This window comes from Dermacentor andersoni, chromosome 4 (assembly GCF_023375885.2).
Source record: "Dermacentor andersoni chromosome 4, qqDerAnde1_hic_scaffold, whole genome shotgun sequence".
In the NCBI taxonomy this organism is placed as follows: Eukaryota; Metazoa; Arthropoda; class Arachnida; order Ixodida; family Ixodidae; genus Dermacentor; species Dermacentor andersoni.
In genome coordinates this window covers 3,135,073-3,154,688 of record NC_092817.1, presented here as the reverse complement: position 1 = coordinate 3,154,688, position 19,616 = coordinate 3,135,073, and the positions used below count along the sequence as shown (strand labels likewise).

General features: G+C 48.6%; 1 protein-coding gene across 1 annotated transcript in view; it reads right to left on the bottom strand.

Moving 5' to 3' along the window:
- LOC140217077 (phospholipid-transporting ATPase ABCA3-like) overlaps window positions 1-18,887 on the bottom strand; it is a 155,246-nt gene extending 136,359 nt beyond the window's left edge. Inside the window, exons 1-2 of the mRNA XM_072287490.1 lie at window positions 18,767-18,887; window positions 14,966-15,244 (exon numbers count right to left, since the gene is read on the bottom strand). Of these exons, the coding sequence (XP_072143591.1) occupies window positions 14,966-15,244; window positions 18,767-18,887 (400 nt within the window). The remainder of the gene's footprint in view (window positions 1-14,965; window positions 15,245-18,766) is intronic.
- Window positions 18,888-19,616: the final 729 nt, after the last annotated feature.

Below are 19,616 nucleotides of genomic sequence, written 5' to 3'. Positions count from 1 at the left end.
ACTACGGCGTGCCTGATAATCCGAAAGTGGTTTTGGTTCGTAAAACCCCATAATTTATTTAATTAATTTTTGACTGTCGGATATCCTCCGATGTGTACGTTTCCGCTGCATCCGGTTAATTTCTGTAACTGATTGAGTTTTTAAAGCGAGAATAAAAGAAAATTTTAAGTCCAGCCAGATAGAAAGCTTAATGTTATGTAATAACGAGCTTATCATTCATATCGAGAGGAGAGCTTTAGTATGCGTAAAAAGTGACAAAAATTTTAAATTGGGGTGGCGCTACCTGCTGTGGACTATGACATCTATCACGTGGCCCAGCACTGAGTTGGTCACAGAAAGCGGCGTAAGCCACGAGAACACGTCCGTTATGGCGCGCACGGTTACGATTGAGAAACAGCAGCGCGGCACGTTTCCAGGCAACAAAGTGATCTATTGGCACACAGAAAATGGTCATATGATTCTAGACTATATTCTATTGCGGTCTACATTTTCGATCATTAGACAGCTTTAGTTACACGTACGTAGAGGCTTCACGTACGCGAACGTGAAAAGCCTACGTGCCTTACGTGCACGCCATTTGACACGCTTTTAGCTACACGTACGCTACGCACGCCAAGAGGCACCCCGTAGCCACATCTATCGGGAAATGTGAACACGGCGGTAGCCAATTCAATCCTGTCGCCGTGTTTCGATGCAAGCCGTCTGCGCGCGCGCGGCCCGCTATCGCTTGTTTGTGATCTCGCGGAACTCCCGCGCGAAGCTGTCTACGTACGCAAGAAACGCACGCAAAGAATTGAATCTCACGTACGTCCGTGAGACGCGCGCGCGCCCGCTACGTTGTACGCATGCGCACTGCTGACACGTAGAAGCTCTACGTACGCAAAGCCTCTACGTACGTGTAACTAAAACTGTCTATTGTCCCTTGAAGGATAAGTTCTGTGCCGCGTTGCGCTTTCTGACACTAGACACTTTCACTTGGACGCACGTAACAATCCTGCCTACAGTGCAAGGTGTGGGAGAGAAGTGCGCATGCGCAGAAGGCAACGCGTCTATTTCACGCATGCGTGCGCACGCCCGTAACAAGATTCTGCGAGCGTAAAGCGCGGCTTGCTATCCGACATACAAGCACGAGGTAAACAATGCATACACTGAGCACGTGCTTTGCAAATTTTCCACAAGTGCATTCCAGATTTTGATAGAACCTGTGTTTTGGACAGAGCTAATGATCAACTGACAAGGGAGATATTAGAAGCGCTTGAGATCAAAAAGCGTGGTGATGATTACATCAATGAAGCCTGACTTTCCCTTTCGACAAAGGAACTGGCGTATCTTGGGAGCGGCACTTAGAAGTTCTGTATTGTGATTTCCTTGTGCGATGCAGATGACGGCCCTGTTTCTTCTTGTTGTTTTGATCCTTGACAGCAGGTATTTATTCCTGTGTCAAGAAATAAAACGCTCAGTTGTTAGTGCGCCTACGTGGTTGTCTTGTGTCTCCTTCCTTCGTCGGCTGTTTTATTTGGCACCTTCGTTGTAAACAATGCATACAGCCAACGCACAGCTTAGACTATATGCTTGTGGCCGTTACCATGGCCTCCGCGATCGTCTGGTGCGCCGATCGCAGAGGCCACGCCTTTAGCGAACTTTAGCATTGTTCTGACGCTGAATGACGCTGACAAGCATCCGAAAGGGCATTCACCTGTATATGGCATGTATAGTTGAGCAAAACGTATCACGGCACGCTAAACTACAGGAGTTGTGGCGCGCTTCCTTTGCAGCGTGCGCCGAACTAACGCGAATGCTTCACCGCACGCACCGTTTCTCGTGCGGGGATATTTCGGATTCTGAAAACAAAAAAAGTGCCGTCGTCGTCTGCTTCGCTTTCTGGTGTCGGCTGCGCCGCTTGTACAAGCTATGGGAGACACACCTCGCGGCTGGTGTACTAATTATTCTTTGGTCATTTGTGGTTTTGTCAATCTCCTTCGACAAAAACGAAATTAAGTCTTTATAACCATTCTATGCTTCCTTAAGCCTGCTATATCACTAAACGTTTTGACTAATATTGGGATTTATCATTGCAAAATAAAAGTCGCGTTCTGAGAGAAGCTGTGGAATGGCGGGCTTTGGATCAAATGTCCCCACATTTTTTTTCTTTGACGGGCACTGGAATATCACAACGGAAGCAACTGCCCTATCAGATTGTGGTGAGCACTATTGAGAATGTAATCTTTTGCTTGAAGTAAAAGCAAACGAGCAATAATGCAAAAGCAATACATAATTGAGCCAAGTACGAGCTGGTCAAAAGTCGTCGCGGTTTATTTGCTGCTATAATTATTGAATACAGGCAGGACCGGAAACAAGTTTGTAGGGGTTTCCGAGGTCACATGCCTTGAAGCTTCCGTCAGTGGGCACGTGTGGTGATAGCAGTCATTCGAACGTCCACGCCCCGTGCGCTTGGCTTTACTAAGTACGATACAGAATCCACGATTTCACATTCAACACCATTATGCTAACGCCTTTCAGCAGCCGCGGCATGCGAGTGACTTCCTTTTTCCTTTCTTTCATTGAAATATTCACTTAAATTTTAGATGACAATTATAATTATTTCAGACCACAGATGGCCTGCATGACACCTGGCTTAAGAGAGAATGCAGTGCAAAGTTAAATTAACTTTTTTACGTGCTGGCTAGATTTCAATACATCTTTGCACCATCAAAATACGTCCTTTAGCAAAATTTGATGATGTAAGAGAATAATTCTTGAGAAGTTATTGCTTATAAAAGACATTGAGTCAGTATGTTTGCTTAGACAGAACTGTTAGCTGAGAATAATGGCTCCCAATTATGACGTATAAAAAATGAAACGGAGACGAGTCATGCGTTTTCTTTCTTTGTGCCATATATTGACACGTGTACTTATATTTATCGGGCGACCACGTTTCGCCGCCTAACAAATCTTATCGCACAGCGCGGGACGCGCTTGCATGTATCCGAAGTTTCTGGAAAGTTATCGATGCTTCTATCCGCAGTCTGTTGTCGCCGAAGCTTGTGTTATCTGATTTATTCGCCTGACGCGAATGGTGTAGAACTTTGTGGAAGGCACGCGGGTCCCAACGATTAGTCTGGAACATTCGACGATTCTGTATAAAAGCCGACGCGCTTGACCCGCTGATCAGATTTACGACGATCGCCGACTGTGTTCGCCGCTCTCGTTGTGCTTTAAGTGTAGCCTGTTTTGTGGGCACAGGTTCGCCCAATAAAAGCTAGTTTTTGCCTTTCACAGTTTTGCTACTGTGTTCTTTGACGTCACGACCACGTGACATCTGGTGGAGGTGCTTTGCGTTCATGTACCGGACGCCCCCACAAAGCCGTGACTCAAGCCCTCACTCGGAAGACACCAACGTCGCCAAGAACCAGCGAGGTAGCCGCAGGCTGCAAGGACTGCCCCCGGAGCACGGACTTTTGCCTGAGACGACTAGGAAGATGGCCACCACGTCCACCCCAATGGCAGCCCCAGCGTCACCCGTCGTGCTGCAGCAGCCCAGGGAGCCTCCGACGTTCCGCGGTTCAACTTTCGAGGACCCGGAAAGCTGGCTTGAGACTTACGAGAGAGTCGCTACCTTTAACAACTGGAACAGCGACGACAAACTGCGATATGTTTTCTTCGCTTTGGAAGACGCGGCCAGGACGTGGTTCGAGAACCGAGAAGCCACCTTAACGACCAGGGAACTTTTCCGAAGCGGCTTCCTGCAGACATTCGCAAGCGTCGTACGCCGAGAACGAGCCCAAGCGCTATTAGAAACCCGGGTGCAGCTACCTAATGAGACGACCGCAATCTACACGGAAGAAATGAGCCGTCTCTTCCGCCACGCCGACCCTGACTTGCCCGAGGAGAAGAAAGTCCGCCTGCTGATGCGTGGTGTGAAGGAGGAACTTTTTGCCGGAATGGTACGAAGCCCACCGAAGACCGTCGACGAGTTTCTTCGCGAGGCCATTAGCATCGAGAAGACACTCGAGATGCGAAACCGGCAATTCGACCGCCGCACAAACTCGACAAAATACGCCGGAGTTCAATCACTGGCCACCGACGACCTGCGCGAGACTATCCGAGCGGTCGTGCGGGAGGAGCTACAAAAGCTGTTCCCACCATCACAGCCTCAAGTGGCTTCGATTGCCGACGCCGTCCGTGAGGAGCTCCAACAACAACTTGGAGTAGCCCCTGTATCGCCCCAGCCTGAGCCGCAAGCGATGACCTACGCCGCCGTCGCACGCCGTCAAGGTCCCCCTACGCGACCACGCCAGGGCGCTGTCACGCCGCAGTTCCGTCGTCCGCCGCCGCCGCAGCCAGCACGACCACCCGTCGTCCAGCGCACCTACGCGAGGAAGACGGACATTTGGCGCGCTCCTGACCACCGCCCGCTCTGCTACCACTGCGGAGAAGCGGGTCATGTCTACCGACGATGTCCATACCGGGAGATGGGACTACGAGGTTTCGCCGTGAACGCTCCGCGCCCGCAGCAAGGTGAACGCCCCCGGGATATCGCCGACTACCTCGCCGCTACTCAGTGGAGCTCTCGACGACCGTCGCAATCGCCATCACCAGGCCGCTACCTGTCGCCGCAGCGCCGACCATACACTGGCCCAGCCCGGGGCCGGTCAGCGAGCCCATATCCGGAAAACTAAAGGCAGCAACCGATGGAGGTGCGGTTGCTGTTCGTCGAACTGACGAAGATCCTCCGCCGCCGACGAAGACGACGAAGAGACTACCTCGACGACATAACGATACGCCGCCGTCCCGACGAAATCAGGAAGCCAAGACTACACCGATGAAAGACGACTTGACGACGCGACGTTCCAACTTCAGTTCAACACGACGCAGCCGTGATCCGACGCCAAGACCTAACTGTAACGCAAGACAGAGAACAACCGACCTCGACGTGCTTCTCGACGGCCACGCAGTCACCGCCTTAGTAGACACAGGAGCCGATTACTCCGTCATGAGTGGACCCATCGCCGCCCAGTTGAGGAAAGTTAAGACTGCATGGGAAGGCCCTCAAATTCGGACCGCTGGAGGACACCTGATTACACCGACTGGAATCTGCACGGCAAGAATTACCGTTCATGACCGGACTTACCCTGCCACCTTCGTTGTCCTCCAACAGTGTTCACGAGACGTCATTCTCGGCATGGACTTCCTGAACCAACACGGCGCAATCATCGACCTGAAGTCGAAGTCAATAACGCTGTCGGAAGATAAAGCGATACCGCCGGAGAGCCCTCGAAGTCACCACGCCTTGAGTGTGCTCGAAGATCACGTGAGCATCCCGCCTCGCTCCAGCATTGTTATTTCGGTCGGCACCGATATACCCGCTGACGTACAAGGTGTCATCGAAGGCGACCAACGTCTACTGCTAGACCGTGAAATTTGCGTCGCAAGAGGGATCGCTCGACTGCATGGAGGGAAAACTGAAGTGTTGCTGACAAACTTCAGCCAGGAGTTCAAGCACATCAACAAGGGCACGACGATAGCGTACATCGAGGAAATTCTGCAAACCAGTAATGCGTTTGTCCTCTCGGATTCCGCCGCATCTACCCCGACGACCATAATTCCCGAACCAGACTACGACATTAATCCAAGTCTCCCCGTTATTAAGCAACAGCAGCTCAGAAGTCTGCTGCGACGATACAAAGGCTGCTTTTCGACGTCATCGAGGATTCGACAAACACCAGTCGCCAAGCATCGCATAATCACTGAGGAGTACGCTCGACCACTCCGCCAAAGCCCTTACCGAGTTTCGCCGCGAGAACGCGAAGCTATAAGAGAACAAGTCGACGAAATGCTGCGCGACGACATCATCCAGCCGTCGAAAAGCCCGTGGGCATCCCCTGTTGTCCTGGTGAAGAAAAAGGACGGAACCCTACGTTTCTGCGTCGATTATCGTCGTCTGAACAAGATCACGAAGAAGGACGTATACCCCCTCCCACGGATAGACGACGCATTGGATCGGCTCTGCAACGCTAAATACTTCTCCTCGATGGACCTCAAGTCTGGCTATTGGCAAATAGAAGTCGACGAAAGAGATCGCGAGAAGACCGCCTTCATCACCCCAGACGGCCTCTACGAGTTCAAGGTTATGCCATTTGGACTGTGCTCGGCGCCTGCGACGTTCCAGCGCGTGATGGACACGGTTTTAGCAGGATTGAAATGGCAGACCTGTCTCGTTTACTTGGATGACGTCGTTGTATTCGCCGGAAATTTCGACGATCACCTTAGGCGGCTTGCCACAGTACTAGAGGCCATCAAGTCATCAGGGCTCACTCTCAAACTAGAAAAGTGCCGCTTCGCTTACGATGAGCTCCTGTTCCTAGGCCACGTCATCAGCAAGTCTGGAGTTCGCCCTGACCCGCAGAAGACAGCTGCCATCGCAAAGTTCCCGCAGCCCACCGACAAGAAGGCAGTGCGTAGATTTCTTGGCATGTGTGCCTACTACAGGCGATTTGTCAAGGACTTTTCACGCATCGCTGAGCCGCTGACACAGCTAACTAAATGTGACGTCGAGTTCAAATGGGAAACGCCGCAGACCGACGCATTTCAAGAACTAAAACGACGCATGCAGTCGCCGCCCGTACTTGCGCACTTCGACGAGCACGCCGATACCGAAATCCACACTGACGCTAGTAGCCTAGGCCTCGGTGCCGTCCTAGTCCAGAGAAAAGATGGACATGAACACGTGATAGCTTACGCTAGCCGGTCGTTGTCAAAAGCGGAAGGCAATTATTCTACAACCGAAAAGGAATGCCTCGCCATCGTTTGGGCTACAGCGAAATTTCGCCCTTACCTATATGGCAGGCCATTCAAAGTGGTCAGCGACCATCACGCGTTGTGTTGGCTAGCTAACTTAAAGGACCCTTCAGGACGGCTGGCACGGTGGAGCCTCAGACTACAAGAATACGACATCACTGTAACATACAAGTCTGGACGAAAACACTCAGATGCTGATTGCCTATCACGCGCCCCCATTGACCTGCCGCCGCAAGATGACGAGGATGACGACTCCTTCCTTGGAATAATAAGCGCGGAAGACTTCGCCGGACAGCAACGAGGAGACCCGGAGGTAAAAGCCCTAGTCGAGTATTTGGAAGGGCACACCGACGTTGTCCCTAGGGCATTTAAGCGTGGATTGTCTTCGTTCACGCTACAAAACAACCTGCTCGTGAAGAAGAACTTCTCACCAGTCCGCGCCAGCTACCTTCTTGTTGTACCGTCAGCGCTGCGTCCAGAAATACTGCACGCCCTACACGACGACCCAACTGCTGGGCACCTCGGATTTTCCCGGACGCTGTCGAGAATACAGGAAAGGTATTACTGGCCGCGTCTGACCGCCGACGTCGCCCATTACGTCAAGACATGCCGAGAGTGTCAGCGACGCAAGACACCACCGACAAGGCCAGCAGGATTGCTACAGCCGATCGAACCTCCTCGCCGACCATTCCAGCAGATTGGGATGGATTTGTTGGGGCCGTTTCCGATGTCAACATCCGGGAATAAGTGGATCGTCGTGGCGACGGACTATCTCACCCGCTTCGCTGAAACTAAAGCTCTACCAAAAGGCAGCGCAGCCGAAGTGGCGAAATTTTTCGTCGAGAACATCCTGCTGCGACATGGTGCCCCAGAAGTCCTCATCACCGACAGAGGAACGGCTTTTACAGCAGAGCTCATCCAAGCCATTCTGCAGTACAGCCAGACAAGCCACAGGAGGACAACTGCCTACCATCCGCAGACGAATGGTCTCACGGAACGTCTGAATAAGACCCTCGCCGACATGCTAGCGATGTACGTCGACGTTGAGCACAAGACGTGGGACGCGGTCCTGCCGTATGTAACCTTCGCTTACAACACGGCGGTGCAAGAAACAACACAGATCACGCCATTTAAGCTGGTTTACGGCAGGAACCCGACGACGACGCTCGACGCCATGCTGCCGCACGTCACTGACGAGGAAAATCTTGACGTCGCTACCTATCTCCAGCGCGCCGAAGAAGCCCGACAGCTCGCCCGCCTGCGGATCAAGAACCAGCAGAGGACCGACAGCCGACACTACAACCTCCGACGACGCTTTGTCGAGTACCAGCCCGGTGACCGTGTTTGGGTTTGGACCCCTATACGCCGCCGAGGACTGAGCGAGAAGCTCTTGCGTCGCTATTTCGGACCGTACAAGATCGTCCGACGTATTGGCGCACTGGACTATGAGGTCGTGCCAGACGGCATTTCGCTGTCACAGCGGCGCCGCTCACGACCTGAAATTGTCCACGTTGTGCGACTCAAGCCGTATCACCAGCGTTGACGAACTTTGGAACTTCGCATAACTGACCTTTGGACTTGATTTCTTTTCGTTGTTTTGTTACTTATGTTTAATAAGTGTCCTTTTGTGTTTCGCTCTCTTATATTTGTAGCATCGGGACGATGCTATTTAAGAGGGGGGTATTGACACGTGTACTTATATTTATCGGGCGACCACGTTTCGCCGCCTAACAAATCTTATCGCACAGCGCGGGACGCGCTTGCATGTATCCGAAGTTTCTGGAAAGTTATCGATGCTTCTATCCGCAGTCTGTTGTCGCCGAAGCTTGTGTTATCTGAATTATTCGCCTGACGCGAATGGTGTAGAACTTTGTGGAAGGCACGCGGGTCCCAACGATTAGTCTGGAACATTCGACGATTCTGTATAAAAGCCGACGCGCTTGACCCGCTGATCAGATTTACGACGATCGCCGACTGTGTTCGCCGCTCTCGTTGTGCTTTAAGTGTAGCCTGTTTTGTGGGCACAGGTTCGCCCAATAAAAGCTAGTTTTTGCCTTTCACAGTTTTGCTACTGTGTTCTTTGACGTCACGACCACGTGACAATATAATCCTTCAAGTTACAGCGACTTTTTTTTCAATCTGCCATATTGGCTAAAATTTTCCTTAATTTCTGATAAAATAAACTAAAGAAAAAATTTTAATCGACTACCACATTCATTACAATACTTTAGTACACGATACAAACCAAAGGTAATCATGCAGTAGTTCAGAAGATTCTCCAAGTTAATTTTCCTGGCATAAATATCTATATTCACAGAAAGGATCTAAACAATTGAAAATAATATGCTTTACAGACATTCTATAACAAACGTACCAGTCTGAAACTCGAATTTCTCCCGTTTCTTTCTGAAAGAATAGTAGGAATTTAGTAGGTCCAAGAAAAAGTATCTCCATAAATTAGTTGCAAACAAAAAACATTTTTTTTTCTCTGCCCGAGCGCCATTTTATTTTACCTTTAAAAACGAAACAACGCGAACAAAAATTAAACCGTAATTCGACCAAGCCCAATTTAGAGGAAGCAAGAATATTGTTTACATTTTTTAGCAGATAGTGCCTTTACTAGGCACCTTGATCCTAGGCACTTATTTGTTTATATTGTTACGCAAAAAAGACCCGTTTTAGGCATTCTTGAGTATCTTTTAAAAGACTTTATATTTATTCACAGTTGTTTTGTTACCTATTCTTGCCCCTCCTGCGTCCCCATAACTCACTAAATATTTCTGCCTGCCATAACCACGAGAAAACGGTAAAAAATAATACTAAAGTTGCCAAAACTACATTTGCGTCACGTTCTCCGCCCCTCAATCCCCCATTTAAGTGGCCCATTTAAACACATAAGAATTTGTGCATCTTTTAATATGACAGCTAGTACTTTGTATTTGGAATGAATACATGAAGTAACTTTTGTTCTATGGGATGACATTTCTTGTTTTTTTTTTTTTTACTTGATTTAGTGGATGCTGCACCACTGTTCATTGGCAGTGCAGCTTCACTGCGACACATACCTTAGTGTGGTGGCATACTTCACGTTCTGTCGGCGTTTTTACTCGGGGAAGCGTTGCAGAAGTAAAACTCCTGTGCTTCTACTAATTTAGCCATCTGAAAATTCCTGTGGGCATGAAAAGGAAGTCAGCCTTACAGAAATCACGGATAGTGACGATGGCTGAAAATTGTAGGTTTTTTGTGTACTTATTACAGCACTTTGCAAGCGTGACGCTGCTTTGACGTCTCTTTTCGAACAACGTATTTCGCGCCCACAAGACAAACATCCTTTTCCTTTGATTTTTTTGCTCACTTGAACGACTTTTGTTGGGTGTGGAGTGGTTTCTACAAGACTTGCTGAAGGCAAGTGTCGTAAAAACTACTCCACACCGCTGAATGCTGCACTATGCTGCACTAAACCACTCCACAGCCGCTGAATGCTGCACTATGGCACCGACCATACCACATGCATCTTTGCACTGGGAAGTGGAAAGAGTTTAATTTCTCAGAAAAGCTCTACAGGTATGGTGATTCGTTCCCGAGATTGGTTTGTTTTTTAATTGCGGAATAAAAATGGGATGCTGTGTTGAACGAAAAAGAAAACAGAGTCAAGTAGGTGCTTAGTTACGTGGCACACCGTATTACGATTACTTCTGGAAGTAACTAATTCCACAATTCGACGGTAACTTACACACATGGAATGATCCTTTATGTGGTAGAAGTGTGTATTTAAAAAAGTGAAATCAAATAAGAAACAAGTAAGAAAGCTAGAGCTGCTCGCAAATAACTTGACGATCTTATTTATACAGAGTCTAGCTAACAGGCATTATTTAGAACTTTAACTGAAACCACACAAATGTAAAACATTTATGAATAATCAATACCAACAGCTATGCAAGAATGCGCTTGTGTGAAAGAGTGCGCTTGTGGGCATGTGATTATTTGTGGCACTATGTTAGCAGCAGAGTGTTATGGATGGCTCGCCTCTTACCACCATGTCTTACATGCCAGTGCGCAGAAGCAAGCCGATGCATAGAGCACGACATCCTTAAGGACCAGTTCTCGAGGCGCATCCTCAAAAATCGGCGTCTTAAACGAGAGCGTCTTAAAGAAAGCTAGCTGCCACGATGAAAAAAAAATGGCTGTGGCTTAGCTAATGTTAAGCCCAGGATGCGAAGCATACTAGCCTTTATTTTAGTTGTTGAACCACTGTTTAGCCTGGTGAACTGCTGTTGCTTGGCTATATTTGGTTCGGCTAGACGAAGAAACAACTCATGCGTTACTCTGCTTCGCCTTCAAGACTTTAACGCGACAGCGTTCCCGTCGACCCGCCAAGGGGTGTAAGACAATGGGCTACGGCGCAGCGACTACGCGCCGCGCATTGGACGCGGTGAGCGTCGAGCAACGCAGCGTTCGGCGCGGCAACGAATGTGCGCCTGAGCAAGCGACGCACGCCTGAGCCTTAGAAACAGCTCGTTTCTAAGGCAACACCGCATTCACTAGAGGCGCTTTTGTACCGCTTTGAAGCATAGTACTCGTGGCTCAGTGGTAGCGTCTCCGTCTCACACACCGGAGACCCTGGTTCGATTCCCACCCAGCCCATCTTGCAAGAGTTGAGCCAAAGCCACCTAGAAACAAGCGCAGCTGCTTATATACCGCCGCGACGCCGCGAGCGACGGCGCGAGTTGGAGCCCCGTTTCTCCTCTGTCGTGGCGTCACGGTGTCACGTGGTATGGCATGGGGTCAAAGGTCATTGAAGACGACACCGCCGCGCCTGAGGAGCTGGGTTGAGCTCTAGTAATATGCTTCGCATAAAATACGAGAACGCTAACCTTAACAGCCGCTGCCTAGACACGGTGGGAGACATCTGCGACACAACGCCTTGAGGCCAATCGTTGCACCCACAAGACAGTGGCGGGCAGGCATGATGTGCGCCGGCGGTCTTATAGAGCGAAGCTTCTTCTTCGATTTTCCCGCTGCTGTTGCTGCTGTCTGGCACGCCACGTCGGGGAGTGACAGGGGTGAGTCAGCGAGGATAGGCGACGTGCGAAACTCATTTGGACCCCACCGCGTCGAATGAGCACAATGCCCTCTGGAGCTCCCAGGGCGTCACCACATTAGCCTCTTGACAGATATAATTATCCGTGACACCCCTCAAAAGGATTGCGCAAACTTCAGCGCTTCTCTCTCTACTAACGTGCGAGTCCAAAGAGGACGTAGTTAGAACTGTAGAGAGAAGGGAGGAGGAAAAGAGGCAGTTTCTATGCAAGGGGGGGGGGGGGGTGACCTTAGAAAGCGAGGAAACCCTACAGCTATGCGACAGTGGTTGCGGGGAAGCTGGATAAGCTCAAGTTCAAGGTACGGTACAGTACGTTCCTGCTCATTCTGAAAAACAAACACCATGAAAATATGTCAAGTGCGCAAATTACGCTCGGCGTGCAAAAGCAGAGCCGCAATAATTAAAGCGCACCGCAGGGTTCTTCCGACACTAGGGAAGCGGTCGACGGTCAAATCAGCACTTCTGTACCCGCCGCGGTACCTTTGCGGCTATAGCATTGCTAGAGGTGGCCAATTTGATCTGTACCGTGGTAGCCGCATTCCGACGGAGGCGAAATAGAATACGCACGTGCACTTAGATTAGTTGCCGTTCTGCTTAGTTCTACTTAGTTGCCGTTCTGCTTTGTAATAGGTGTGCGACGCATTCCCCTGCGCCTTGTCTTACCAGCTGACGTCAAGTTACGAAAACAAGCTATCTACATCGTGTCAGCGCAGGACGCTCCTGCATGTGTCAGAACTTTCTTGAATGTTGTCGATAGTTCTATCCGCTTACTGTTGTCACTGAACCTTGTATAGTCTGATTGCATGCATGTGCGACGCGAAAGGTGTAGAATTTTCCGGAAGACATGCGCGTGCCAGCGATTACTGTGGAACGTTGGATGCCTCTCGTATAAAAGCTGATGCCCTTTATCCACTGGTCAGATTTTCGATGGTCGACGACTGTGTTCGCCGCCATCGTTGTTCTTTGAGTGCAGCCTGTTTTTGAGGGCACATGTTTGGCCAATAAAACACTTGTTTCGCCATTCACAGTTTTGCTGCTTTCTTCACCGCGACTACTACGTGACAAAATGACGACTTTTCAAATCCCGGTTGACTTTCCAGCTATCGGCACATGACTGACGTGGCAACCAAAAGGAGGCACGATAGCCTCGCGCACTTTTGCGACCCTCTCCAGAAGCAAGTGCAGTCAGACGGTGCAGATTTCATAGTGACGTCACATGACCATTTAACGTCTGGACCAAACTTGTCAAATATTTTTCACGCCTAAAATAAAAATTACATTGAATAAACTTTTTGAAACGAAGCAGTTCGCGTTTTTGCATGATATTTGCATAATTTCATGTTTAGATGGACCTCTTCGATGCGCAATTCGCAGCTGCAAAAGGGACACAAATCTTGCTTTAGCATCATCGGAACTATTTTTCTCGCCTAAACAGAAATACATGAGTAAAGTATTCGTACGCAAGGCTGGCAGGAATATTTGGATTGTGGGGTTTTACTTTCCAAAACCATGTATGCGTATGAGGTGAGCCGTATTGGCGGACTCCGGACTACTTTTCAGCGCCAGAGAACCCCAACGCACGGGGCGTTTCCGCCCCCATGCGGCCGCTGCAGCCGGGATTTGATCCCGTGCTTAGCAGCGCAACACCACAGCCACTACGCCACAAGAATAGTTAGCAAATCAACTGTGAATAAATAAAAGCAATCTTTAAATACCGGAAATGTACCATCTTAGTATTCTTGCGCTCATCGTAAGCATATTAAAAAATGAAATCCGTGCCTACAAATAGAACGCATAAAAAAGCCTTCGATTATTTCATTGAGGCCAAATTTCCTTTTTTTTAATTAAGCTTTATTTTCTTTTACAATTTTTTCTTTCGATGGCATGTGTTGCTTTTAAGGGGCGAGGTCAAATTACACTCAGACAGACACACCTTTTTGTAATATATTTTGGGAATGAATTTTTATGTTCCTACTAAACGGCCACAACTTTTCTAAAATAAACCGGGTGGATGTGAGTTTGCGGCTATTCCTTTTTGGTGTAGAATGAATGACCCTTTATTTCATTGAATGCACCAATGTTCTTGAAACGAATTCTTGGCATCTTTAGCACCACCCCCTTATGTTCGCCACTTTTGCCAAGAAAGACTACTTCTATTTTTGAGGAAACTTCCGAAGATTCGACTTGCGAAGACAATGAATGCCAACACACCTGCCAGCTTGATCCGATGTCACACGGCAGAGCTGCCCTTGTGGCGCTGCAGATGCCACTACAGCCGTGAACTAATTGAACTTTTTACTTCATTGCGGATCAATTGAGTGCCGCGATGGTGTCTGACCACCCAGGGGTAAACTTTGATTATGATTTGATTCACGATTCTTTTATGTAGACAATATGCAAACATTTAGCTCTTGCAATTCAGCGCAGGCGTTGGTGTCGTCTGTTCGGATATATGTCGCAGTTGCTCGAGCGGCACAGGCATTCTGTCAATCTCAGAGAGCGCCTTCCTAAGGTTGCAGAAAATAATTGTGGTAAATCTCACATAAGCACCAGTGGAGTTGTCATGAGGCTCCGTAGTCAAAAATAAGCACACAGCAGCGTTCACTGAATTTCTTGCTGCAGTAAAGCAATGTGACCTGGCCTCTAATCTAGAACTGCTTACAACAACCGTCGTGCACTGCACACTGCTCATGGCCTTCCCCTCTCGGAGAGTTCGAAAGGCTGCTGCAGACATCGGCGGCTGTGGGATTACTCGGCACTGCGCAAGCACATGATGGAAACTTTAGGTGCTCAAGTAAGCGAGGGAGAATTGCTACTTTTATGGAGCAGCCGCGCAATAACATCTTTCTTATGTAATCTAGAATTATAAAAGGACCCGACGGTGAGACAAATCTGAAAATCTGTTTTCTGGCTAATAATCGTGTTTTCTTGCACCATGCCCCCTTTAAGCTTTGTTGAGTGTAAGCTTTGTGTGGAACGTAAACTTTGCAGAACCATTTTTTGATGTAACAACAAAGGAGACGACAACTCGACATTGAAATCTACGGTTACGTTTTTCACCCGTACTTTGGCAGCACAGATCGACAGGTGCCTTTAGAAGGCCGGCGAATCGGTCGACCTGGTATGTGCCCAGGAAGTCATCGGTGTCCTTGCAGAAAGTGCCCAGCGCCGTCGAGTTCTCGACTGACAGGGAGTCCATGTAATCACAAGTGTGGTGTACCCACTCGAGGACGATCACCTTGATCACCGCCAGAGGCACTGCGCAAGGGGGCAGTGAGGCACACACCACGTACAGGTCCTGGCCACTCTGCAGGAGGTACACGCAGGCCTCCAGCAGGGCGGCACCTGGAAATCGTCACAGCAGTCCACTAGACCCATATATTGGACTGGACTTCGCTGCGCGTCTGCGCTCAGCGCTCGCTGCACGTGCGTTGACCTTCCGCATCTCAGTAACGGCAGTTAATCCTCCTATTCTCCCTCTGCTTCGCGAAATGAGCATTCGTAGCACTACACGATTGCCCGGTGTTGAGAGCAGGCACTACAGCGAAGGTGACGGCATGCCAAGTCCATAGGACGACGCCATGTTGTCTTGATCTCAGAGGCGAAGCAGGAACAGGCAGGCGCGAACTCCAAAATTTTTCTTGTCATAATTCAGTTAAATATTGTTTACTTTGGGGGGTTTGGCTGTCTACCAGCATACTGATACAGAAACGAGCAAGACAGCAAATAATCACTCATTTGTTTACTGAAATGGAATGGCGAATATTTACATGAGGACCATTGCATGCATCTAAACATAGAGACACAATACAGAGAGGCAAAACATGCCTGGTGGAAGGATGTGTTGGGTATTGTTTCTTGGCTTTCTTCTTAATAAGTTTTAAACTCCAGGAATCATTTACTACACTGCATCAAAACATCATTGGTATCCACCTTGCGCACTACACTCATGCGGCCTTGCACGAAGCCGGTGGGCTGTAGCAGATATACTTAAATAACATCTAATCAACACATCGGAGGTTCCAGTCGCATAACAAGATACACAAAACTTATGTCACACGATTTGCTATGTTTAAGCTACACATGACTACAGCTCAAACTCAAGCCACGGATGCATGTATGGACAAACGATGCGAAACGCATTTGTGAGTTTATTGCGGGCCGGGCATGCGAGTGCCTTGAGACGCTTGGCGCGTTTTGATTTGGCCACCTCGACAAGCTCAATTGTTGCAATTAATAGCGATTCCCTATTGAAAAGTTTGTATGAGAAATTGAACGAGATGTATGCATGTCGCACAGATTTGATGAGAACTGAACCATATGATATGCAAATTCAACAAGCTCTCATAGAAAATGGGTGAGATCTGTATGATGTGCTACACAGACTTTTGCCAAGTGCACGAGATCTACGCGATGTGCTATAAGAATGCGTAGAGCTTGTATGAGATGTGTGCGATGTGCTGTATAGACCTGACGTGATTATGTATGAGGTGTGTCAGGTGGCGTGTGATGTATGTGCGTTGTAGTCGTATGAGAAACATGACCTTTGAGGATGACTATGAATTGCATACAAAATATGTGCACTTGAATCGTAGTGCATACAAAAGTTCATTAATGACAGTGAGAGTTCTGATGACTTGTTTCTAATACATGCAAGAGCATGATCAATGTGCTGTATGATGACATTGAATCATTGTGACACATATATACCAGCATAAATTACAAAGCAAATAAGATGTTCAGAGTTCAACTTTTGGAATTTTATGCAACGAACACATACATCCCCAACAAAGCTGGTGTCAGTACTTTTGATGCAATGATTTTCAATTGGGGTGTATTTTCACTTTCTCGGCCCTGTAGCATTTTGTACGCACCATAAGGTGCGTACAAAACGGTCACGGCCACTTATGTGTTCCAAGTTTTGTTCGTGTATTTGGTACCTGCCAACTTTCCTGAATCTCTCTTGCAAATTACAAATTCATGCTCATTCTGCAATTTTACTAATGTTCCATTCAGTAATGAGAATGAAGTTCTATTGGTGAAGATGTTTTAAAGCTGTTGAGAGATGGATTGGCATGGGATTGCGAATATGCACGTAAATGAAATAGTCATGACACTTGTGCTGCTTTCTTAATTGTTAGCAGTGAAAAATCCCTAACGAAAATACCAGAGGGGCACTTGCTTTAGGTAATTTTATTAAGATACATTCCAGAAGCAGGCTAAATTGGCAGCAACAAAAGCACTGAGAAAAACTCACTGATCTAAAAACATGTTAGTTTCTGCTGTTCCAAGTGTGCTGCTTGTGTACAGCATGTCAAGGTAACAATTGGTTAATAATGTATGCATAGGAAAATGTGGGTGCTGAGAGAAAGCTTTATGAAAGTCTGTGCTGTCTTTCCAACAAAGGATTTGTGTCTAAGATTTTTGCAAAATATAAAGTGCACAGGCTGGCAAGTTTGGCAAAAAATGTTCAACACTTTTGCTTTAGATTTTAATGTAGCCAGTTCATTATGTGTGCCTAGCATAGCTTAGCGTCAAGCTTGAAGCTGATCTCTGATGTCACATCAGTTGCAGGCTGTAATAACGTGGTATCACAAACTGCTTCTTACGCATGTCAGTCAATCTGGTACAGTGGTCACAGGTGAGAGTATAACCGAAAGCTGGGGTATTCTTTGCCCTTCTGCATATGATGTAGGATAGAGCTTAAACTATGCCATAGTGGCATCATCTCCCTCACCCTATCCTCCTCATTATTCTGTCAACATTATAATATGCACAACTTCTGAGGCATGATTATGGTGTAGACTGCTGAACTTGGCTGATGGGAATTTCAGTAGTTTGTGGTACCCTCAAAGCCATGCTGTACATAACATGCATTTTAAAATGGTCAATTTGAAATATGTAATTGGCTGTGGCATTCCCAGAGAAAGAAGGCCTCTTGTTGTGAATAATGCATATATGCATTATTCGCATTTGCTGGTACTCTTTCAAGGAGCAGCCTATAGGCTGCTTGTGGTATCCGTGACTTCGGGTTTCGGTTTTGGATTTTTACAACAGGGCGCCACTCAGCGCCAAACGCTGTAAGTTGCCTCCTGTAAGTTGCCTCCTCAGAAATAAAGATTCATTATTTGTCTGGTCCCCGACTGAAGCTGTCTGGCTCTTTCTTGCGGCGCTGCGCGCCCCGGCCGTTTAGGCCTCATGCCGTAACCCTTTCGTCCGGCCGCCCCGTCGAAGCTACAACACACTGGCGACGAGGTAAACCGCTCACTTTACTTTTTACGTCCCCTTGCCTTTCTACTTCTGCTGCTCCCCAGCTTCCGGCATGCAAGACGCTACGTCCACTTCGATGTCGTCCACCGCAACTCCCCCGCCTTTGTTCTCCGTGCCCAGCATGGCGTTCGCACCACCCATGCCGCCTTTCCTTGCATTACCCGGTACTCCTCCGGTACAGTGGCTCACATGGAAACGTTCTTTTTGCACGTTTCTTCAGGCGACCGGATGCGAAGCATTACAAGACGAGAGGAAGAAAGCCATTTTAGTGAGTAATTTAGGCTTTGAGGGGCAGCGTCTCTACTATAACCTCGCGTCGCAAACGGACCAGACCGCCGCTACGTTCGAAGACATTCTTCGCATCTTCGACCAGCACTACGAAGAAAGCTCCAATCCCCTGGTGCACCGCATTATCTTCCGGGACAGGAAGCAACTATCTGGGGAAACCTTCCAGGACTTCGTCACCGCGCTACAAAGGCTAGCGCCTGCTTGTGCGTTCGGCGCTTGGCACGACGAGTCTCTTCGCGACCAAATCCTCCAAGGCGTCGCATCAAAAAGAGTACGAGAACGGCTACTATACGAAGGATCGTCCCTCACGCTCAAGAAAGCCGAGGAAATCGGACGGAGCGTGGAGCAAGTTGACAAGGAACTTGAAGTCTTCAGCAGCTCGTCTATTCAGCGCGTCTCGACGCCACGCCAAGATGGCGTCGCCAGCCATCTCCTTCCTCGCCCGGGCGCGCAAGATGGTGGTCCCCGCCCCCTTCTCCCTCGACCCGGCGCCTTCAAGATGGCGATCAACGGCGTGGCGGACAGTCGCATCCTCGAGCGGCCGGCCAACGTGACGCCCGGCCCGAACTCTGCGAAGCCAGTCGAGAATTCGCACCCCATTGCTACCGATGTGGTTCACCTCACCACATCGCATCCGATCCAGCCTGTCCGGCAAAGCACGTTATCTGCCGTGCGTGCGGAAAAGTGGGACAGTACGCTTCGGTTTGCCGTTCGAGGAACCGAACGCAGCGACTTGCCTCCTGCTCGAACGCAGCTTGTTTCCGTTACCGCTGATACAGAATCAGCCTCTACAGTCCCGTTTGTGCTTACAATTCAAGCACCGAGTTTCCGTCTGGCAACAATTCGCGCCGAAGTCCTCATTGCAAATACTACACTCAAGTTGCTCGTGGACACAGCAGCTACAGTGTCGCTGATGAACAGCTCCCTATACGAAGAACATTTCAAGGTTTTTCCATTATCTCCTTCGAGTCTTGGACTCAAGAATTGTTCGCAGCAAGAAATTCTGCATTCAGGACGTTTCTCCGTGCTCGTCAAGTGTCACAACAACGCTGCAGTAGTGACATTTCACGTCACGAACCAAGGCACTTCTCTTCTGGGATTAGATGCAATTCAAGCTTTGGGCATTGACATTCAAGGGTCTTCGCTCACATGTCAAGTA